This window comes from Chlamydomonas reinhardtii, chromosome 6 (genome assembly GCF_000002595.2).
Source record: "Chlamydomonas reinhardtii strain CC-503 cw92 mt+ chromosome 6, whole genome shotgun sequence".
In the NCBI taxonomy this organism is placed as follows: Eukaryota; Viridiplantae; Chlorophyta; class Chlorophyceae; order Chlamydomonadales; family Chlamydomonadaceae; genus Chlamydomonas; species Chlamydomonas reinhardtii.
This window is the reverse complement of record NC_057009.1, coordinates 6995506-7015960: the sequence shown is the minus strand read 5'-3', so window position 1 is coordinate 7015960 and position 20455 is coordinate 6995506. Positions and strand designations below refer to the sequence as shown.

General features: G+C 63.1%; 5 protein-coding genes across 5 annotated transcripts; 3 read left to right on the top strand and 2 right to left on the bottom strand.

The window, feature by feature from the left end:
* Positions 1-149: 149 nt before the first annotated feature.
* Positions 150-3475, bottom strand: CHLRE_06g296800v5 (uncharacterized protein). Its single transcript, XM_043063515.1, has 5 exons — positions 3050-3475; positions 2191-2889; positions 1436-1924; positions 1214-1287; positions 150-643 (listed from the first exon to the last, which is right to left on the bottom strand). Exons 1-5 carry the CDS (start codon positions 3137-3139, stop codon positions 463-465), a joined length of 1533 nt encoding a protein of 510 aa, XP_042924221.1. The 5' UTR covers positions 3140-3475; the 3' UTR covers positions 150-462.
* A 328-nt stretch (positions 3476-3803) lies between these two features.
* Positions 3804-12555, bottom strand: CHLRE_06g296750v5 (uncharacterized protein). Its single transcript, XM_043063514.1, has 20 exons — positions 11701-12555; positions 11458-11546; positions 11215-11283; positions 10822-10939; positions 10295-10536; positions 9888-10008; positions 9588-9696; positions 9168-9346; positions 8631-8936; positions 7946-8453; positions 7718-7803; positions 7411-7577; positions 7005-7179; positions 6522-6749; positions 6040-6210; positions 5670-5822; positions 5368-5448; positions 5140-5206; positions 4882-4964; positions 3804-4685 (listed from the first exon to the last, which is right to left on the bottom strand). Exons 1-20 carry the CDS (start codon positions 12016-12018, stop codon positions 4500-4502), a joined length of 3456 nt encoding a protein of 1151 aa, XP_042924220.1. The 5' UTR covers positions 12019-12555; the 3' UTR covers positions 3804-4499.
* Positions 12556-12671: 116 nt separating this feature from the next.
* Positions 12672-17278, top strand: CHLRE_06g296700v5 (uncharacterized protein). The gene is made up of 10 exons (XM_001691267.2): positions 12672-13009; positions 13068-13155; positions 13254-13403; positions 13598-13682; positions 13851-14035; positions 14286-14582; positions 14803-15023; positions 15235-15402; positions 15622-15760; positions 15911-17278. The coding sequence occupies exons 1-10, from the start codon at positions 12807-12809 to the stop codon at positions 16076-16078; spliced, it is 1704 nt and encodes a 567-aa protein (XP_001691319.1). The 5' UTR covers positions 12672-12806; the 3' UTR covers positions 16079-17278.
* Positions 17279-17324: 46 nt separating this feature from the next.
* Positions 17325-18235, top strand: CHLRE_06g296650v5 (uncharacterized protein). Its single transcript, XM_043063513.1, has 3 exons — positions 17325-17446; positions 17534-17644; positions 17760-18235. Exons 1-3 carry the CDS (start codon positions 17387-17389, stop codon positions 17880-17882), a joined length of 294 nt encoding a protein of 97 aa, XP_042924219.1. The 5' UTR covers positions 17325-17386; the 3' UTR covers positions 17883-18235.
* Positions 18236-19064: 829 nt separating this feature from the next.
* CHLRE_06g296600v5 (uncharacterized protein) lies at positions 19065-20431 on the top strand. Its single transcript, XM_001691268.2, has one exon. It carries the CDS (start codon positions 19199-19201, stop codon positions 19844-19846), a length of 648 nt encoding a protein of 215 aa, XP_001691320.1. The 5' UTR covers positions 19065-19198; the 3' UTR covers positions 19847-20431.
* The last annotated feature ends 24 nt before the right edge of the window (positions 20432-20455 follow it).

The window sequence follows — 20455 nt, the reverse complement described above, 5'->3', positions numbered from 1 at the left end:
CCAGTCCCGGGCTGTCCCAGCTGTCAGCCTAAGCCTCGCCCTGCTTTGGTGCCAAACAAGGAGTCAGCCTTCAGTACGGTTGTAGAATGGAAGGGCAAAAACGTTCACGTGCCAGCGTACCTCGGCGCCTGGACCGTCAAACCTTCCGATGCGAACATCGTTTACATGGTCAGCCCTATAGGCCCACAAGCATGTTACACAGAGGTTGCCGCCCACGGAAGGTCGCACACACGCATAAAGCAGACCCACGTTCCACACCAGTACACCCCACAGGTCTCACTCCCCGCCCCATGCTCCCGCCCTGAAATGTTGCCAATCAGGTACCGGTAATGGAATTGCGCCGCACACTGTGATACTGGGGCTTGCCCATAGCCCAGTCCTGTTCCCTTGCACTCACTCCCGATCACACCCACGCACCCAACATGCCTAACCGCCCGAGACGCTATAACTCTTGTCCCCCGGTTACAGCCTTGCTAGCAGGGGGCCGCTCTCAGGCCGTCGTGCTACAGCCGCGAGCCCCGGGGGCGACGCCACTCCTGCTGCCGGTGCTACAGCTGCTGCTGCTGCCGCAGCTGGGCCGTCCAGTGCGCGCGGTACGATGGTCCACACTAGGCTTGGCTCGTGTGTGTACTGCAGCGTCATCCTGCGAGGGTTGCGTGGGGGTGCGTGGCAGATGTATTGAGGAAGTGCATGGAAACCAATGCGCACTGTCTGGGTGGGACATGTGTAGTGATGCAAAAATGAGATTACTACAGGCATGACGGGTTCACCCTACACGGGGTGCTGACACATCCTGCCCCGTCATGGTGTTGCAATCTCCTGTTGAGATATCGGTCAGAACTAAGGGAGAACGTAGGGGAGTCCGAGAGTGCGTGTGCGATACACCATGCAAGGACTTGACCCGGGACCCATGCGGAGGGTATAAGCTCAGTGAGCTACCCGATACAGTTAGTAGTGAGGTAACGTGTAATGTGCAAAGCAGTCTAACTGTTAGCCGCCCCTACTCCGGCTAGGATACAGCCGTAAACTTCCAACATCTCCCCTGAAGAGTAGCCAGTGTCGCCGTCTCCCCTGCAAAGGACAAGCGCCCCGCAATCTCCCAATATTCCCAACGGCCGCCCCATGGCACTCGCCTTTTGCACGCCCACTACTCCCAACCCAGTCCTGCACGCTCCCATGCACACCGCCCCCATTACCCCATCACGGCACGCACCTGCATCGCGCCACGAACTCGTATCCTGCCTGCAGCAACGCATCCAGCTCCTCCTGCGTGCGGAGCGCATGCACCTGCAGCAGGTGGCACGTGGCAAAGCGGAAAAGCGGGTCATCAGCGTTGCTGGGACTGTCGAAGTTTGATGGATGCGGCGTGTTGGGGCTACGCACGCCGCGCCTTCGTTTCTAGCCTCGCCGCCTTTCTTCCGCCCAGTACTCGCACCTCGAGCTTGCGCTTGCCAACCAAGCTGGCCGTTCCGCTGAGCACACACGACAAGGCATCGCTGCCGCCGCCTTCCCCACTGCTGCCGTCGCCACTCCCCCCGCCATCGCCGGATAAGCTCCAGGAAGAGCTGCGCCCGCCATCCTTGCCCGCGCCACCGCCGAAGCCACTGCCACTGCCGCTGCCACCACCTTGCTCGCTGCACTTGCCACCGCTGCCCTGCTGCTGCACCGCCGCCTGCGGCCGCTGTGGCTCTTGCTGTTGCTGGTGGTGCGGTGGGTGGTGCGGCGCCTGCTGCGGTGCAGATTGCCGTGCCGGCGGCACCCGCAGTACGAACTCGTTTGAGATGTACCCCTGTTCGCGACTGCCGTACAGGACACTGGTGAGTGAGATCCCGGTTGGGCTGACCGCCAGGCCCGACATGCCGATCAGTTGCAGCGGACCAGCCTGTCCAGCGCGCCGCCGCACGCGCTGTGATGCGCACAGTCCCTGGCACGCAGCGCGAGGGTGAAGAGGCTTGGTCGGGCGGGTGGTTGGACAGGGCTTTCAGCAGGCGTCACACATACACAGACACCGCGAGCCTTGCACCGCATCGCAGACACTGTTGTGCGTGTTACGCTGTGCGCTTCCAGACCTTCCAAGACACATGCTCCACCTCCCCTTCCCCGTCCCACGCCAGGACCACATCACGGCACGGCACGGCACGGCACGGCACGGCATACGGCATACGGCGTACGGCACAGCACGGCACGCACCAGTGCAATGCCGTACAGCGCCACCAGTCCAAAGGTGGGCAGGTTGGGCGGGTAGGCGGGCGCCCGCTCCATGTGGTAGATGTGCAGCCCCATGCAGCCGCCGCCGTGGCCGGGCGCGTCGGGGTCGTGCAGTAACCCGGGGCGGTGGGGCTGGTGGGGCACCTGGTGTTGGAGCTGCCTGGTGCCGGTGCTGCTGCCCGGTGCTGGTGCCGCACCACCCGACACAGGGTGTGCGCCGGCGCAACCGCATGGACCGACACCGACTTGGTTACCCCTGATATCATGGCACAGCAGGGCGCCGGCGACGGCGGCGGCGGCGGCGGCGCTGCTGCTACAGCGGCTGCTGCAGGAGGCGGCGGCGCCGCCGGAGCAGTAGCAGTGGTCGCTGCTGACGTTGCCGCCGTCGCGCATGTCGCTCTCCTGCAGCTCCCCTGACGTCAGCGCCTGCCAGCCGGCGGCGCTGAGTGGGATCATGATGCACACGCCCAAGGGCGCCCACCCGCCGCCCCCCGTGTCGCCGCCGCCGGGGGCTGCTGGCGCCCCCGGGCGGCTGCTGGTGGTGCCGCTGCTCACGCCATTGCCGCTGCTGGCGGCGGCGCCTCCACAGCTGCCTCCTGCAGCTGCCTCCTGGCTCGGTGCAGTCTGCGGCTCCCCCGAAGCCTCAATCACGAAGCCCCAGTCCGGAACCTTGGCGCACCACTGCGGGTGGCAGGGGTGGTCACAATTTGTGCACGTGCGCGGAGTCCGCCGCGGAGTCTTGCGGGCGCGGCAGACTAGGAGCGCCAGGCGCAGGGCTCGTATCACATTTGAAAGCAGTGCTCAGTCATGTGCGTATAAACAGACAGCGGGGGGGACCTACCTCTCGCATGGTGTCGATGCGTGCCGGAGCCGACGTTGCGTAGATGGCGCTGTCGGCCACGAGCACGGCCGCCAGTTCGCGATCCTCCATCGGCCGCACCCGCAACCCGTGCTTAGACAGAAAAGCGAGAGTGCGCCGCTCTACAGTCTCAACGTCCAGCGGGAGCGCCGCTTCCATTTTGGCGCGCGTCAGGCCATCGAGCGAGCTCATCGTGAGCTGACAGGGCCCTACTGCGAAATTCCAAAGCTCCACCTCGTTACGCTGGTGACATTTGCTACACAGCAGCGCAAGTATTGTGTCGCAGCGCGGTGTGCATTGCGGGTGCGATACGCGAATAGGGCAGTTAGCTTCTGCGGAACCTCAGCCGTCAGCGTCACAATTTGAGCTCAGCAATTTGTCATATTCACTTCACGGTTGCAAATGACGAAGTGAGCAGGTAATTGGGAAAGTGGGCAGCAAAGGTTTCGGGGGCGGATTGCATTCGGATCTGGCCATCCGTGTGGGCAGCATCCGTGTGGCAGTGGCGCCTACGCCCGGGAACCGCTTCGGCCCTTCCCCTGAGCCAAGCCTTGACCCCTGGTTCAAGCGGTGCCAAGCTTGCCTCCCCCCCGCCCCGCCCAAGCCTTAAAACCTTGCAAGTGTGGCTGTCCGCGCCAAGGTCCGCGCGCTCACCGCTAATGCGGACGTGATGGCAATACCGTACGTTGTCTGACACCCTGAGGGACGCCGTGTATGGTATTCGGCACTGGTGAGCGGGGCGGGTGAATTACAGGGCACATGCCGCCATGCGTCCGTCCTCGCCTGTACTGCCACGCACGCGTCACACATCCTCAGTAGTGTCGCGTGCTGCAAGGTGCCCTTATTAATTATTATGTATTTCGATCAGCAGCAATTGGCGGAGCACGTCAGGCACGGCCATGCCATCCGCAGTACAATACCACTGTAAATGAGTGGCAGGGGTGCATCTGCAGGGTGCACCCCAAACAGCAGCATGCACCAGTCTGAAGTCCGACACGTACTGCATTATTGAGTGGTGCCTTGCGCAATTGGCTGCCAAGCACCATAGCAGCTAATGGTACACTCTGTGCACAAGCCTTGCCCACTCGAAGTAAACTGACAGGCCCGCAAGCGTTCAGTAAAGCTAGGAGCCCGACCAACATCAGCCATATCATACTTGTATGCTCACCAGCCTTAGGCTCGGCGCTTTATGCAGTCAGCGAATTCGGCGTGAGCATGCAACTAAGGAACCAAAGAATACCGTGTGAACATGTGTAGCTCTGAACATGGGTTGAAACATTTCAACCACCGAGCAATCTAGCATGTACCTTTCCTTCAAGCACCAAGCACGCTCAGCTTGCGTGCCAGTTGCATGAAGGGGGGCCAAAGCCAATCATAAGCCGCTTTTGGTCGCATCTCCCACTCCATACCCTACCCTACCACGCTGGCAATCTTACACGCCGCTGGCTGCGGTAGCCGGCGCGGCGGCGGGCGTGGCGGGAGTGCCTACGGGCGGCTCGACACCCCAGGGCTCCAGCGCGCGGCGCAGGGCGTCGGGCCAGGCGGCCCAAGAGAAGAACACGCCGTAGTTGGTGACGGGCACGCCTGCCTCGTGCAGGTCCTTCATGCGCTGCTGCATCTGCGGCGGCGGACAGGCGCACACACACACACACATGCAAGTTTGTTGAAGACAGCAAAGGACAACGCATGTACGGGGCGGCGCAGGGCGGAGCTGCTGCGACGGCGTTCCCCGCCCAGCTCCTAGAGGGAGCGCACGCCTACTTGTCAACGCCCTGTCCGGGCGGCGCAATGCAGGGCGACGCGCACGCACGCACCTTCTGGGCGTCAATCATGCAGCCGCCGCAGTGAATGGCCAGCTTCAGACCGTCCATACCGCCCGACTCAAGCTCCGGGAACTCTATGAAAGAAAGACAGAGGAAGCGAGGGCGCGGGGTGCAATCCGAATGTAAGCGCAGTGGTGAACTAGGTGCAAACCGTATGCCCGCAGGCGGTGGGTTGGCTGCTCGTGTGTGCACGACACATTACGTTGTTAACAGCCGGCCCAAGACATACCGTAGCACACCCACACTCACCGCGGCCGAAGGCGTGCTCGATCTGCAGCTTCTTGCCGCCCAGCGCCGCCTCCAGCTTGTTGGGGATCTGCACGAGAGGGGCGCCGGTGCGGTACGGGTCAGGCATGACTAGAGCGACGACGCAAGGGAAGTGTCAAGGCGCAAGTCAAGTCGCAGCAAATGCATATTCGCTACACGCACGCACGCACGCACGCACGTACGCACGCACGCCTGCAGGTGGCCACCCACCTGCACCATGCCGATGTCGTTGCAGGCGGAGGTGATGCGGTTGTGGTTGCACGCCTCCGAGATCAGCACGCGGTCGCCGTCCTGCAGCCGCCACACGCAGCCGCACGCACGCGCAACCTTGGTCAGTGCCAAAACACAATGCAGCCACGCTACTCCCCTTCCCCCTTCCCCCTTCCCGCGCACTCCATTTCCTTCACCCCCCATCCTTCACCCCGCCCCGCACCTCCGTCCCTGTGCCACTCCTACCAACCCTTCCCGCCCTTCCTGCCCTTCCTGCCCTTACTTCCTCCCCGCCTCCCCACCTGCAGCGTCTCTAGCGCCTCCAGCCCCTCCACAAAGGGGTCCAGCCGCCCGCCGTTCTGCTGGTAGGCCATGGCGATGGAGAAGGTGGTGATGGGCACCAGCGGCCGCCCGGAGGAGCGGTCCAGAGTCCAGGGGTGCACCACGTCGATAGCCTGCGTGTCCGCGTGCGCGCGTGCGAAGGTGCTGATTAGTCGTGTCACATGGCTATTTTTACACAGGGTGAGCAGACACCCAGCGACGTGTTCGCGGTAGGGCATCCCGCCGGCCGCACAACATCATCAATACCGAATCTGGCTGCTGTCAGCTGCACCGTGTGCGGCGGCGCCGCCCCGTTCCCACCCTCCAACCTCTGTGGAGCTCCCTGCGCACCTGCGAGTCGGTGACCACCAGCGTGGGGCCGTCGTTCCTCTCCATCATTGCGATGACGCCGTCAAAGCGCTGGCGCTCCATCTCGCACGCCTCGGGTCCTAGCTTGCCGCGCGCCGCGTCCAGGTCCAGGCGCACGCTCAGTACCGTGGCCCAGTGCCGGATGGCCTCCTCCTGCGCGGTGCACACACACACAGGCACGGTTACAGGGGATGGAGAAGGGCGGAGGCCCATGGAAACAACGCAGCCAGCACCGCGGTCAGCACCAATGCATATGCAAGATCACACCTTCCTTCCCCCTCGCTCTTTTGCATTGGGCTCGGTTTAGTCTGGGCTGGTATTTACAACCTGGCCCCCGGCCCCGTGCCCCCCTTTACCAGCAGCCGTCACCACGCGCATCTGGCCTCTCGCCCCCGGCCCCGTGCCCCCCTTCACCAGCAGCCGCCGTCACCACCACGCTGGCCACTGGCCCCTCGCCCACGCACCATGACCTGCGCCTGTGGGCGCAGCAGGCGGCCGCCGGGGGTCTCGGCGTCCATGGGGATGACCATGAGCAGCCTGGCGTTGCGGCCCAGGCTCCAGCGCGGCAGGCAGCCTGGCAGCGGCGCGCCGTAGCGGCTGGAGCGCACGGCGCCCTCCTTGACGAAGGCCGAGGTGATGGTGGAGCGCTCGTGCAGCGGCGTGCTGGCCAGGTCCAGCGACATGCGGGGAATCTGCACGCGCGCGACACAGAGTGCGGTCGGGTTGGGATGGCGTTAGCGTACCATTGGCGGTTTGCGGTCGTTGTAGAGCCCCACCTATGCGGCAAGGAACTGCTGCATCGTGCCTATCACTGCTCCGGTGCCCGCCCCACTTCCTCCATTTGGGCCATTCCGCCGGGCTTCGCCGGGCTTTGGGCAGCGGCCACTACTCCCCAAGCCTGGCCACCCACGTCAGCATCCGCCCTCGTCAACAACACCCGCAAGCACCTGCTTGCTTGGGTCCAGCATGCCTGCCACCGCCTCCAGCATGGACGCTGCCTGCGCCTCCGGTAGCCCCCGGCTCTTGACGTTGAGCAGCAGCACTGGGCTGACGTTGTACTTGTGCGCCTGCTCCATCACCTTGGACTCCCACTCCAGCGCCTCCGCCAGGCGGCCGGACTTGCTGTCAGGAGCATGGGTGCAGTGATGGGGAGGAGCGGAGAAATGAGATGGGCCCAGGAGAGGACCAGGAGCCAGTAGCCAGAGGACCCCAAGACCTTGCCGCTGCTGCTTTGCAACCCGCATCGCCGCTTTAGCATTGCCGGCAAGCAGTTTTTCTCCGAGCCCTTCAGCCTCCCCCCGAACCCAGACACACCACAACACACATCCTGACATCCCACATCCCACGACCCACATGGCCGCCGCCGCCGTGTCCGTGTCCACGACCAGCACCGCCACGTCGCACTCCTTGAGGGTGTTGAGCGCCTTGCGCCGCTTCTTGTCGCCCAGCCCGCCCACCTCGTCCAGCCCCGCAGTGTCCAGCAGCTTGGCCGGGCCCAGCGCGTGCAACTCTAGAAGCACCTGCAGGGCGCGTTTGGGAAAGGCGTTTATTTGGTAAGCGTGGTAGTGGAATGCACGCAAATGGGAAGCGACGAACGGTGTATTTTCTTAATTGCGGTGGTTAGTGAGCTGGAGTATAGAGTGCAGCAGGCTGCACGCACCGTCTTGACGTCGGCGGTGGTGCCGGGCGTGGAGTCCACGATGCACGCCTCCTGCTGCGCCAGAGCGTTCACCAGCGTCGACTTGCCTGCGCGCACACCCACGAGCATGGCAGCAGCTTGTGAGCCGCCCACATCCCAGGCCCACAGTCAACCACCGGGATGCTCATCAATAACAAGGCGCCGCACACAAGATGTTTGCAGGCCTCAGCCTTTTGCATCGCAACGCACCCGCATTCATGACTCCGAACACGCCGATGTTGATTCGCGGCACACCGTGAGCGGTGGTGCTGGCGATGCCGGGGCTGGTCACAATGTTGCTGCCCACGCCACTGGTGCCCGCGCCCGCATCCTCGCCAGCCGCCGCCGCCGCCGCCTTCACTGCCACGCCGCGGCACGCCGCCGCCGGCCGCAGCGGCGACGCCACCACGCGCCCAGCGCGGCGCGCGCCCGCACACAGCCGCGCAGAGGCCGCCGCAGCGCCTGCCACGCGCTGGCGCGAAGCGCCGGCGCCGCCACCGATCGCGGCGGCACCGGTGCCCTTGCCAGCCGCGGCGCCCGCGGGCGCGGCGCCGTGGTGGTGGTGGTGGTCGTCGTGGTCGCCGTCGTCGTGGGAGTCGTGGGCCTTGCCGCCCTTGCCGGCCCCGGCCTTCTTGCGGCCATGGTTATCGGGGTCGGGGTAGCGGTCCGGCACCTCCACCAATCGCTCCAGTCGGATGGGGTTCCAGGGGCCGGCTCCCTGCCGGACAGAACAACAATTACCCATGTGTTTACTTCCAGCAATACTATACGGTTCTTGTCATGCACCGAATGAAGACAAACCGTGCGGCAACCAGCCACTGCTCTCATTCATGCAGCCACAGAAGCATATCATTATCACCAGCAGTGGGGGGCTGGGAGCCCGGGGGTTGCTCACCACCTCGTGGAAGTCGGCGGAGGCGGCGGCGGCCAGCGCGGGGCTGGACAGGTCGTGCGGCACGGGCACGCCCACGATGGGGTGCAGGAAGGAGGCGGGGTCGCCCCACACGCCCGCGGCGGAGGTCTTGCCCACGCTGTGCAGGCGCATGTCCAGGCAGCGCCGGCACTGCACGGCGGTGTCGGTGATGCAGGGCTTGCCCTCGTACAGCTGGTAGGACTCGCGGTACTGGGTGGGCGTGAGGATGGGCATCACCACATTGGCGCCGCGCTCCAGCGCAATCTCGCGGCCGGTGGGGATGATGGCCTGCGAAAGCGGCAGTTGGCGGCGTCGCGGGCAGCGGCAAAGGCAGCGGCAATGGCGATGGGTCGTGATTAGCCGTATTCGCAAGATCTACCGTACTAGATCCAAGTGCCGCAGAGTGCGCCGGCGGACGGATGAGCTACTAACCATCCAAGCGTCAGCTGCGCCACAAACCCGGTTGTTCAGCGCACTCGCTCCAGTCACCCTGCGCGGCTCTGCCTGCCCGGCTCGCACCTGCAGCGCGGTGGTGGCGCTGATGTTGACGTTGCCCATGGTGATTCGCACCAGCGCGTTCATGGCGGTTGTGAGGTCGAACATGGACTTCATGTGGCTGTTCTTGTTGGCGTTGGGGTATAGCGCCGTCCACTTGTCGGTGGCGGGCGTGCCCGGCTGCGTGATGAAGGGGCCCATGCCTGCGGCGCGTGTACACAGAACCCCGCGTGTGTTAGAAAGCACAAGGAAAACATAGCGCAAAGACAGTGTATGCGATGCAGCAAAGCGACGGTTTACGGATGTTACCTGAGGTTACAGAACCCCGCATGCGTGTGTGCGGGTCAGGCCGCCGCGTGTGGAAAGCTAGCTGAAGCGTAGCTGCTCACACTCTCAACCCCTTCCACATCCTTATGTCTCTGATTTCTTGTGAGAGCGGCTCACCGATCATGTCGGCCTTGATGTCGCGGAAGAACATGACGTCGCCCGCCAGGTCGTGCAGCGTCTGGCCCGGCAGCCCCACCATCACGCCAGTGCCCAGCATGTAGCCGGCCTGTCGCGAGGCGAGGGCGGGGAAGCAGGAGGATCAGCCAAGGATGTACACTTTACAGGCTGAAGATGAGGAAACTTGGGTAAACGCCAGCGTTTTCCTGCCACAAGCCGCTTACGCTTGGTCCCCTTTCCGGCTCTATTTCACATTCCCTCGCCGCTGTTGTCCTCGACCACGGACACGCAGGCGCGCACCTTCTTGAGGTTGCGCAGGCACTCCACGCGCGCGTGCCAGCTCATGGGCTCGGGGTGCAGCGCAGCGTACAGGTCGGGGTTGGAGGTCTCGATGCGGATCAGGTAGCGCCGCGCGCCAGCCCTGTTGCAGCGCACGCAGGTGCATGTGTGCATAATCGTGAGCAGGCGGACATCAAGACCTCCCGCACACCCGCTCCTCGCCATTCATTCCTCAACCACAGTGCGCAATCCGTTGCCGCCTAACCCCCAGCCCCGCCTCCTCTACCTCCTCCTGACGCCTCCGTCCCCGCCTTCCTCCCCGCCTACCCTCCCGGCAACCTTTCCTTGACAAATTGGGACGTACTTCGTTGAGCTCGGGCATATTACCCCCCCAACCCCCAGTTCCCCATTGCTCTGCGGCCGCCCACCTGAACAGCCGCTCGTACTGCTCCATGGGCAGCTCGCCCACACTCAGCGACACCACCACGCCTAGCTCCGGCTCGCCCCTCTTGGCCTCTGCGTCCGCCTGCGCGGAGGCGGCGGCCTCAGCTGTGGTGGTGGAGGCGGCGCGCGCGCGCATCTCCAGGTCCAGCTGGGTGGTCTCCTCGCGGATGGCGCGCACGCACGCCTCCAGATACGCCAGGCGCTGCTCCGTTTTGAGCTCGCCGCCCTGGGGTGGGGTTGCGGGCGCGGGCGGGGGCGCGGTCGTTGCGGTGGGTGCGCAGCTTGGGTTGGGACGTGTGACGGTAGCCGGCGGTGGATAGTGTGACGGTGCGATGGAGTGGCGAGTGCGGAAACCTAACCCTGGTTTTCGTCTGGTCCCCAACGATGGTCCCCTGAGTGGGTAGCGATCGATGGTCCCGTGACACTGCAGAAATCTGCTGCCAGCCCTGCCCCCGCCTTCCCCCGGGGCCGCCTTTCCGCCTGGCCGCACACAGAACGCCGTTGTTCCCACCTGCAGCATGATGTTGCGGATGCCGTTCTCCAGCGCCCACTTGGCCACCTCCACCACCTCCTCCACCGGCATGGTGTAGCGCCACACCTCCTTCTGGTTGTTGCGGATGCCGCAGTAGCTGCGCGCCGGGGTTGGGTGGGGTGCAATGGGGTGGTGGGTGGGGCGGTCAGGTGGCAGCGACAGCACCGCGGGGGTGGGGAGAGTCAGTCACATACGTTGCCACACGCTCCATCGCGGAAACGCCGCACAATGCCCCCCAAGAATTTGGAAGTTGCCACTTCGGCCCGTCGCCGCGCGCGCTTGGGGGCCTCTTCCGTACTACCCGCCCTGCACCAAACCCTGCCAGCGTGTGTACATCAGAGCCGTGCTCAAACCAGCTGCGTGCGTCCCCACCTGCAGTCGTTCTGGCAGATGTTGGAGAACTCCACCAGGCCGCGGTAATACACACCGCCGCCGCAGTACCTGCACAGAGCGGGGTGTGGTCAGCAGCCGCCAACAGCCGCGCTGTACCAGACCACACGTTATGGCCAGCTGCGTGTGCACATGCGCTCCAGGGCAGCGCCACCTCCAGGGAGGTACGGTAACATGCGCGCGGCAAAACGCCCGTAGCCATCACCATGCATGAGTGTGGCTCACTTGTTGGTGACGGCGTTGGCGTGGCTGTACAGCGCGCGCTCCAGGTTGAGGTCGCCGCGGCGCCACACCGCCTCCAGCACACCCAGTACCTGTGGATGGGCGTGCGTGTGCGGGGGAGAACGCTGCTGTTGGAGCCAGGGTACACGCCGTACATACGTCATGGCAGCTCAGGCGTCTGCTGGAGAAGGCATTAAAATGAGTCCCGTCACGTGCAACGTCGCGGAGCTGCATCCGCGTACATACCTGTTCCCTGTCCAGGTTGGCGGTGGCCCCGGGCGAAAGCCCGCCCTTGCCGAGCCCCAGGAAGTCACCCAGGGTCTCCGCGGCGGCCTCAGCCGAAGCCATGGCACGAGCGCGGCGGTTGGCGGCCGCGACGGCAGCGCGGGCATGAGCGGGAGGCAGGTCATCGACCGGGACGTCGGGCGTGGCCTTGGAGGCGCTCGCATGCGCGGCGACGCGCACAATGCGGCGCGAGGGACAGCTCGGGCGCGACGAGGCCGCGCCCGCGCCAAGCTTTCTGTCACCAGCCTGACGGCTGTGTGCGCTGAGGCTGTGCGCCATCGCGTCGTCAGCGGCCGCTAGCGCCTCGCGCAGCGGCCGTGTGAAATATGGTATAGAGTACCGGATTCGGGGGTAAAAAGTACTCGCAGGGCGTAACAGTATCAGCTTATGAGTTCACTGTCTAAGTTTGTTGTTTTAAAGCTTTGCGCGCCCGTGTGGCGGTAGTGGTGGTGTTGCTACACAATTTGCTTCGTTGTGCCTTTGTCACCGTGGGTTCGTTCGGCTATTTCAGAAGTTTGGTAAATAGCAGCCTATTTTCGATTACAAAGGAATAGGCGCTCGGCGAAATCGAGCTCGAATTTCTACATGGGTGACGTCCCGGCATCGTCAGCCCGCCTTCCCCAAGGCCCCGACACCTGTCTGAGCGGCGCAGTAGTTTGTATTTAAGTCTGAAGTTTCTTTGAAGGGGGATTCGGGCAAATTTGCGGCGGGAATTGGAAGACCGAAACTTTCGTGCTTTTCCGTTTTGGAAGACCAACTCTTTCAGCCAGCCCCGAAACATAAAGAGCAGTCCCTTTGCAGCCGCTATCCAACAAGATTACCCTGGCATAAAATTGGGGGTCCCGGGGCTGGTACCGATTGCTGGTACGGTCGGTGAATAAAAACGCGGGGCGCTCGCCGTGTGCCTTCAACACTATCAAATTCCACAGCTTATTAACTTAGATTTACAACTTAGCTACTATTGACCTGGGCGCCTGTAAACGCTTTACGTTCCTTTCCAAATTCTTGCACGCAACCTCGCTTCGGCGCCCTCGTTTTGCCTGAACGCTATACAGCGATAGACGAGCATGTCGGTACCTCTGCAGTGCAATGCGGGGCGCCTGCTCGCGGGCCAGCGGCCCTGCGGCGTCCGCGCCCGGCTGAATCGTCGCGTTTGTGTCCCAGTCACCGCGCACGGCAAGGCCTCTGCGACCCGCGAATATGCTGGTGACTTCCTTCCCGGCACTACCATTTCACACGCGTGGAGTGTCGAGCGTGAGACGCACCACAGGTGCGTTGCGTATGTTGCTTCCGGCCTTCGGCAGGCTGACCGCGGCCGGTCGCCTCAGGTACCGCAACCCCGCCGAGTGGATCAACGAGGCCGCTATTCACAAGGCGCTGGAGACCTCCAAGGCGGACGCCCAGGACGCCGGACGGGTGCGTCGGCATGCAGAATATGTGTGACGCCGCTGTCGTCCCCTCTCTACCCCCCGTTGACCATGTTAAAACATTCATTGTTAAATGGCCATGCACAGGTGCGCGAGATCCTGGCCAAGGCCAAGGAAAAGGCCTTCGTCACCGAGCATGCGCCCGTCAACGCCGAGTCCAAGTCCGAGTTCGTGCAAGGCCTGACGCTGGAGGAGTGCGCTACGCTCATCAACGTGGACTCGAACAACGTCGAGCTGGTGGGTGGGGCGAAGGGTGTCAGCGCACCGTTATTGCTGTCCAGGGGGGCCAGCCGTGTCAAGGTTGGGTTACACACGCTCTAGATGACACGCCCGACTGCCCAACCTGTGCAGTAACGTATGTAGCCACTACCCCATCCCGCACACCCTGCACTGGTGTCACCCCTCCCTACCCTGCCCTCGCTTACTTGCAGATGAATGAGATCTTCGACACGGCCCTGGCCATCAAGGAGCGCATCTACGGGAACCGTGTGGTGCTCTTCGCGCCGCTTTACATCGGTGAGCCTTGCCTTGGTTCCTGGCTCCACCACAGCGCTCCTGCACACCGCCGCGCTTCTCACCTGCCAGGGCCCCATCCCACCTCCCCACCCTGTCCCCATCCTCATCGCCCGCACCAACCATGCCACCCTCGCCCCGTGCCCCTCCACCGCCACGTGCGCCACGCAGCCAATCACTGCATGAACACCTGCACCTACTGCGCCTTCCGCTCCGCCAACAAGGGCATGGAGCGCTCCATCCTCACCGACGACGACCTACGCGAGGAGGTAGCGGCGCTGCAGCGCCAGGGCCACCGCCGCATCCTGGCGCTCACCGGCGAGCACCCCAAGTACACCTTTGACAACTTCCTGCACGTGAGTGCGGCGGCCAGGCGGCAGCGGCCGGGAATGAAAGCGGAGGGGCTGGGGGTTTCGGGCGGAGAGGGGAATACCGGATGGGAGAGATGGTCTGGAGGCGACTGGGGAGGTTGCGTGAAACTTCGGGGTTGGCTAGTCTGGAAATTGTGAAGGAACGGGACTACGGGAGGAACTGCGATGTGGGCAGCGCTAGGTGGGGGAAGCGTGAGAGTTGCTGACCCCTCCTTCCGCGCTCCTCACCGCACAGGCCGTGAACGTGATCGCATCTGTCAAGACGGAGCCGGAGGGCAGCATCCGCCGCATCAATGTGGAGATTCCGCCCCTATCGGTGTCGGACATGCGCCGCCTGAAGAACACGGACAGCGTGGGCACGTTCGTGCTGTTCCAGGAGACCTACCACCGCGACACCTTCAAGGTCATGCACCCCTCCGGCCCAAAGTCCGACTTCGACTTCCGCGTGCTGACGCAGGACCGGGCCATGCGCGCCGGCCTTGACGACGTGGGCATCGGCGCCCTGTTCGGACTGTACGACTACCGCTACGAGGTCAGCGCGCATGTATGGGTGCTGGCGTGGCATGCACTGTGCCGCATGCCCGCGGGCGGGGCTCTCGATTGCCGGGGGGGGGGCTCTCGAAACGTGTTGTTGCGCGGGGGCGCACACTGGGTGCACAACTGCTGGCCTGCGCTGCGGCGGGGGGGGATTCGAAGAATCGACGGGGACGCAATGCTGACGTGCTGTTTCCCTGCTTGCGCTGTGTGTGCAGGTGTGCGCGATGTTGATGCACAGCGAGCACCTGGAGCGCGAGTACAACGCCGGCCCGCACACCATCAGCGTGCCTCGCATGCGCCCTGCCGACGGCTCCGAGCTGTCCATTGCGCCGCCGTACCCGGTCAATGACGCTGACTTCATGAAACTGGTGGCGGTGCTGCGCATCGCGGTGCCGTACACCGGCATGATCCTGTCCACCAGGGAGTCGCCCGAGATGTGAGCAGGGGGGTCGGGCGGGGGGGGGGGGGGCGGGGCGGGGGAGGGGCTGTGCCGGGAACCAGGGCAGTTGGCTATGGGCTGCGGTGTGCAGGGCTTGCAGAGATGCAGTATCGCTGGGCCGCCTGGGCGCGGGAGCTGCGTACCATGCCTGCCAAATGGTTGACCTTTGTTGACCACCTGTGTCCCTACTGTGCTGGCCTACCTGCAGGCGCTCTGCGCTGCTCAAGTGCGGCATGAGCCAGATGAGCGCGGGCAGCCGCACGGACGTGGGCGCCTACCACAAGGACCACACGCTGTCAACCGAGGCCAACCTGTCCAAGCTGGCGGGTCAGTTCACGCTGCAGGACGAGCGCCCCACCAACGAGATCGTCAAGTGGTGAGCGAGCAGCTGGCGTGCGTGGCTGCGGCGTGGCCGCGGAAAACTGGATGGGGCGGCTTGGCCGCACTGGGATGTGGGTTGGTTTGCACTGGCTGAGGTGCGGCGCACGTGGAGTGGAAATCAGGGCGCTAGCTTGCTAGTCTGCGTTCATTCATGACACGCCGGTGCCGTAGCTGACCACATAACCCAACCATGGCGTGCTCTTCCAAACCCCAGGCTGATGGAGGAGGGCTACGTGCCCAGCTGGTGCACGGCCTGCTACCGCCAGGGCCGCACCGGCGAGGACTTCATGAACATCTGCAAGGCCGGCGACATCCACGACTTCTGCCACCCCAACTCGCTGCTCACGCTCCAGGTGAGGGTTGGCCCCGCGGGCTGAGACACAAATGAACCCCATGGCATCCGCCAGGCGCTTCTAGGCTCTCGTTAACGAATCTTGCATTCAGATTCCAGTCCTCAAGCTGCTTGCCGTGTGTGTTTGTGCTCTCCCAACCACCACGCACAGGAGTACCTGATGGACTACGCCGACCCCGACCTGCGCAAGAAGGGCGAGCAGGTGATTGCGCGCGAGATGGGCCCCGACGCCTCGGAGCCGCTGTCGGCGCAGAGCCGCAAGCGACTGGAGCGCAAGATGAAGCAGGTGCTGGAGGGCGAGCACGACGTGTACCTGTAAGCCCTGTTAACGACGAGGGGTAAAGCGGCGGCGGCCGCTCGTGGGGCGTGAAGGAGCTGGTGGAGCAGGAGAGGAGAGGGCCTGTCGCCGCGGAGGATGCGGCGAGGGGCCTCGGAAGCACCGGCCGGGCGGTAGCGTGCTGCAGCGGCTGGCTTGCGGCGAAGGAGGAGCTAGCGGCGACAGCTGGCTTGGGCTTACACGGACATAGCCGCGGGCACACGTCCGCGCGTTTGGACGGATCTTCTCGGCTGTAGGTTCATGTGGAGCAGAGCACAAACAACCGAACTGCGTGATGCGTAGTGTGGAGATTCCATTCCGCGCGATTGGCGTATTGAGCGATACCGGTGTTGGTTGTGTTTGCTCCGACGCTCTCTGACTGGCGAGACGTGTGCAACTTGAAAGAGGCACAGGGCGACTGTTGGTGAGGTTTTGACTGCGGCTTGAAAGGGGCGTTTGAGGGATATGAGCATCTCGAGAGGCTTGATAATGAGCCCTTGGGGCGAGCTGACATGGTTTTGACTGCGGCATGACCCCACACCACACGCACATGAGGTGATGTGACATGCATGTATGCACCCTTTTGTTTCATTTACTTAGCGTACTAGATACCTAGACAAATATTATGCACTCGCATCGTAAGACGTTTGCTTCCCATTCATCAGGCGTAACCCGCGAGTGCCGGAGCCGGTATGTAAGGCTGAACGGTCTGGCTGGTGCGACTGCTACGAAGCTGGCAGATTCTTCGAGGTTTTGAGGCCTCCATTGTTGGCACTGTGGCGCAACTGCATAACTCACTGCAGAGAATAATGGTGGGGCACGCGGACATACAGTACATGGCCGAATGTCGGCGCAATAAGGTCCGGTCGTGGACGGTGATCCCTGCACCGAGCACAGCTGCGCAGGGATCTTCTCGTGCTGCAATTTTTGTAATGGCATTTCTTCTTCTGTCCGTGCGTTCGTTCGTGCGTGCGTCGGCAAAACATAGCATACTGGCGCAAACCGCGACTGCTACGTATTAGTATTTGTTAATGCCTATTGCATGTAAATAGGTGGCAGGGAAAATTCGGGCGGAGCGAGAAGTGCCTTCGCACGTCCATGGACAATTGACTTTCGCGAGGTTGCCCGAAAAGCAAGCCATGGCTTTGCGCAGTATGACTTCTGTACGTCGTAAATGTGCTTCAAAGACACAGCAGACGGCGAGCCGTCATAAAGAGCCTGTCACCGTTGTCCATTTCTGTAGCGGCTCGCTCTCACGCCTCTTTCTTCCTGGTCCGGGCGCAACCCCCAGTGGACGCGTTCGGACCAGCCATGGCACCGAAGCGGCGCCGAGACGAAGCTGAGAAGGCGGAGGAGGAGAAAGGTGGGCTGGTGGGTGGGTGGGCCGCTGGGTTTATGCCTGGCTTTAGCGGAAGCCCTATTGTGGCCCCCCTCCCTCCTACCCTCCCGACCATGCAGACCTGCTACAACTGCGGGTGTCAGGAGATGGCCATCAAGCGGCTTGGGGGGCTGAAGGAGGGGCAGCGGCCCTGGTCGGTCAAAGTCTGCAACGACTGCTTGACGACCTGGGTGAGGACCGTGCATGTGCGGGGACGGCTGGGCACTGGGGACGGATTGATTGACAGGTTGACGGCTGAGACAGCTCATGTGCGCTCTCCTCTTCCTCCCCGTTCCCCATCCCCAGAACCGCGACGTCTCCGCCGCCAACGTGATCCGTGTGCTCCTCCTGCTGAAGCTGATGGGCTTCGAGCGGCCGACCAAGCTGCAGCGGCCGCCATGGCCGCCGGCGGCGGCGGGGCCGGGCTGAGAGCCTGAACGGCGCTAGCAGGGCGTGGGGCTGAGGGTGCACGTGTCGATTGGCGGCGAGTGACGTGACTAGTTTGTTAGCTGCGGGTTAGCACGGACTGTGCACCCCACCCAACCGGCCACGTCCGGATTTGCGGGGATGCCAAAGGCCCCCAACATAGAGGCGTGTGCTTAGTAGGCGCCCGCGTCAAGGTGGCGGGGTTGATAACGACCCGGGATCAGCCCTTTTCCTGCCATAAGGCAGCCACCTCCTTGTTGTAATGGCAAAGTTTGCGTTGGCGACAGCCACGGATGGCCCTAATACACCATGGGGGCATGTCACACCCGTGGAGGGCAATGTAATTCAATGCAGGGCGCCGATCTTCTACAGAACGGGGTCCCAGTTAGAACCTGCATGTCTGCTCACACGCACAACAGGCACCACGACCTTGTGGCGGCGGCCAACATCAGACTCGTCACCGCATGCATCGAGGATGGCTCACCATGGCGAGCCGCACTGCCCAGGCCCCCCAAGCGCTGGCGGCAAGGTGGCGGTGGTATGATGATGGGGGTGCGGCTAGTGGATAGAGGAGATAGGAGGGAGCGCTTCCCGATTGCAAAGCTTGCCGCCCGGCCTAGGTCCGTAATGTGAGGAGCTGTCAGCACGGCTGCCTGTTAAGTGCTAGCGCGCGTACGCTGTTCCGGTTGTCGCCTGTTCTAGGCGTGGACCAAACACATGATTGCTTCGTGTGGCAACCCGGCGGAGTGTGAGAGAGCCTCAGTCCTCAGATACCCTTGCTTTGGATGCCCCCGGTCGGCTGGACAGTGACAGTCCGCTGGCGAAGGTGGTCTGGAGTAGTGAAGCTTCATCACTTCCAGACAAGCTGCTGACGCATTCAGCGTCCCTCACTCCCTCCGCCATCAGGGTTCTGCCGTTAGCATCCCTGTCTGCCATCGAATGCCCAACCTCAGGGGTCACGCAAGAAGCAGCGAGTCGTAACTCGTAAGGGGCAACACGCTAGAAAGACAGATCTTGCTCCCCAAATCCCACATGCAGCCTAGGGGGCAGCCGGGCGGATCGAGACTGGCACCCCTGGCTGGCACCAGGTCGCTAAACACGCTGGTGACACGCGGGATGAACAAACACACGCGTGTGCCCATGGTCATAAAGTCGCACAGCACCAATAATGGCCTTCACTATTCGTTGCAAACAGCATGCAGTCCCTGCGTTGCGCACAGGGCATTCGGCCCTTTGCCGCCGCTCGTCGGTCGCCAAACTTCGCGAACTCGGTTGCTAAGCCGACTAGGACCCGTCGTGGTGCTTTAACAATAGTCAACATGTTCACTGGCATTGTGCAAGGGACGGCCACTATCGCGAAGGTGGACCGCCAGGACAAATTCTCGTCGCTGGAAATTAGCTTTCCCGCTGGCAAGGCGGATGGGGTGAAGATCGGCGCTAGCGTCGCTATCAATGGCACCTGCCTGACAGTCACGCACATCGCCGGTGACACGCTGGGCTTCGATGTGATGATGGAGACCCTCCGTGCCACAAACCTGGGCGGCCTGCAGCAGGGCAGCGTGGTCAACTTCGAGCGGTCCGCCCGGGTGGGTGACGAGATCGGGGGGCACAACGTCAGCGGCCACGTGCACTGCACGGCCAGCATCGCCGCGGTGGAGCAGACGGAGAATAACCGGCGCCTGACGTTCCAGCTCAGCAACCCCGCGTTCATGAAGTATGTCCTGCCGAAGGGCTACATCGCGGTGGACGGCTGCAGCCTCACCATCGGCGAGGTGTGGGAGGACAAGTTCAGCGTGTACCTGATCCCGGAGACCGTTCGCGTGACGGTGTTCGGCGTCAAGAGCGTGGGCGACAGCGTGAACATCGAGATTGAGACGCAGACGCAGGCGATCGTGGACACGACGGAGCGTGTGGTGGCGCAGTACCTTGAGAAGCTGCAGGGGCTGCCCGCGGCGGCGGCCAAGTAGAGAGATGCGTACGGAGCAGCGGGTTGGGGGTCGGGGGTTGGGGTGAGAGGAAGCAGGCCGTGGCGCATTTGGGCGTAGGAGTTGGAGGCCACACGGCGTGCGGCGGCCTTCTGCGGGGCTTTGTGTAAACGTCAAGCCGCAGGGATGAACGGGAGTGCTTCAGCAGGAGGTGGACTTGAGGTCAGCCAGGATGTGCTAGGTGGCGAAAGCTGGATGCATTAATCTTGCGCGCTGCATAGCTCGGATCAGGGCTATCGACTATAGTTTTGACTGGAGCTCTAGTGCAGACGAACTATGTCGCCGCATGGCTTGGTCTTTGGGGGCTGGGACCTTCAGTATGGTTTTCGAGTTGCTTTCGGCTGCAGGCCAATCTCAAGATTGTGAGCCGTGAGTGGAGGGCCGCCCTTCAACCCCAAATCCCGTAGGAGAAAGCATGCAGGCTGGGCGTGCGGACTGTACGATGTGACTCTACGCAGCTGGTGTAATGGCAGGTGGCGGGCTGTGCGACGAATGTGTGGGCGGATGGATAGGCGCTGTGCCCCATTTGACGTGTATTTGTGCATGTATGTGTAACACTGAAACCGACGCAAGGTGGCCGGGTCCAGGTGG

What these genes read in the sequence shown, in the direction of transcription:
- CHLRE_06g296600v5 (XM_001691268.2), top strand. Translation starts at nt 19,199, where the DNA reads ATGTTCACTGGCATTGTGCAAGGGACGGCCACTATCGCGAAGGTGGAC.
- CHLRE_06g296800v5 (XM_043063515.1), bottom strand. Translation starts at nt 3,139, where the DNA reads ATGGAGGATCGCGAACTGGCGGCCGTGCTCGTGGCCGACAGCGCCATC. An exon ending in GCATCGACACCATGCGAGAG is followed by an intron (nt 2,890 to 3,049) that starts GTAGGTCCCCCC and finishes TGCCACCCGCAG; the next exon opens with TGGTGCGCCAAGGTTCCGGA. An exon ending in TTGGCAAGCGCAAGCTCGAG is followed by an intron (nt 1,288 to 1,435) that starts GTGCGAGTACTG and finishes CACCTGCTGCAG; the next exon opens with GTGCATGCGCTCCGCACGCA.
- CHLRE_06g296650v5 (XM_043063513.1), top strand. Translation starts at nt 17,387, where the DNA reads ATGGCACCGAAGCGGCGCCGAGACGAAGCTGAGAAGGCGGAGGAGGAG. An exon ending in AGGAGGAGAAAGGTGGGCTG is followed by an intron (nt 17,447 to 17,533) that starts GTGGGTGGGTGG and finishes CCGACCATGCAG; the next exon opens with ACCTGCTACAACTGCGGGTG. An exon ending in ACGACTGCTTGACGACCTGG is followed by an intron (nt 17,645 to 17,759) that starts GTGAGGACCGTG and finishes CCCCATCCCCAG; the next exon opens with AACCGCGACGTCTCCGCCGC.
- CHLRE_06g296750v5 (XM_043063514.1), bottom strand. Translation starts at nt 12,018, where the DNA reads ATGGCGCACAGCCTCAGCGCACACAGCCGTCAGGCTGGTGACAGAAAG. An exon ending in CCGCCGACTTCCACGAGGTG is followed by an intron (nt 8,454 to 8,630) that starts GTGAGCAACCCC and finishes TCTGTCCGGCAG; the next exon opens with GGAGCCGGCCCCTGGAACCC. An exon ending in AGGCGCTAGAGACGCTGCAG is followed by an intron (nt 5,449 to 5,669) that starts GTGGGGAGGCGG and finishes TGGCGGCTGCAG; the next exon opens with GACGGCGACCGCGTGCTGAT.
- CHLRE_06g296700v5 (XM_001691267.2), top strand. Translation starts at nt 12,807, where the DNA reads ATGTCGGTACCTCTGCAGTGCAATGCGGGGCGCCTGCTCGCGGGCCAG. An exon ending in ACCAGGGAGTCGCCCGAGAT is followed by an intron (nt 15,024 to 15,234) that starts GTGAGCAGGGGG and finishes GCCTACCTGCAG; the next exon opens with GCGCTCTGCGCTGCTCAAGT. An exon ending in ACTCGCTGCTCACGCTCCAG is followed by an intron (nt 15,761 to 15,910) that starts GTGAGGGTTGGC and finishes CACCACGCACAG; the next exon opens with GAGTACCTGATGGACTACGC.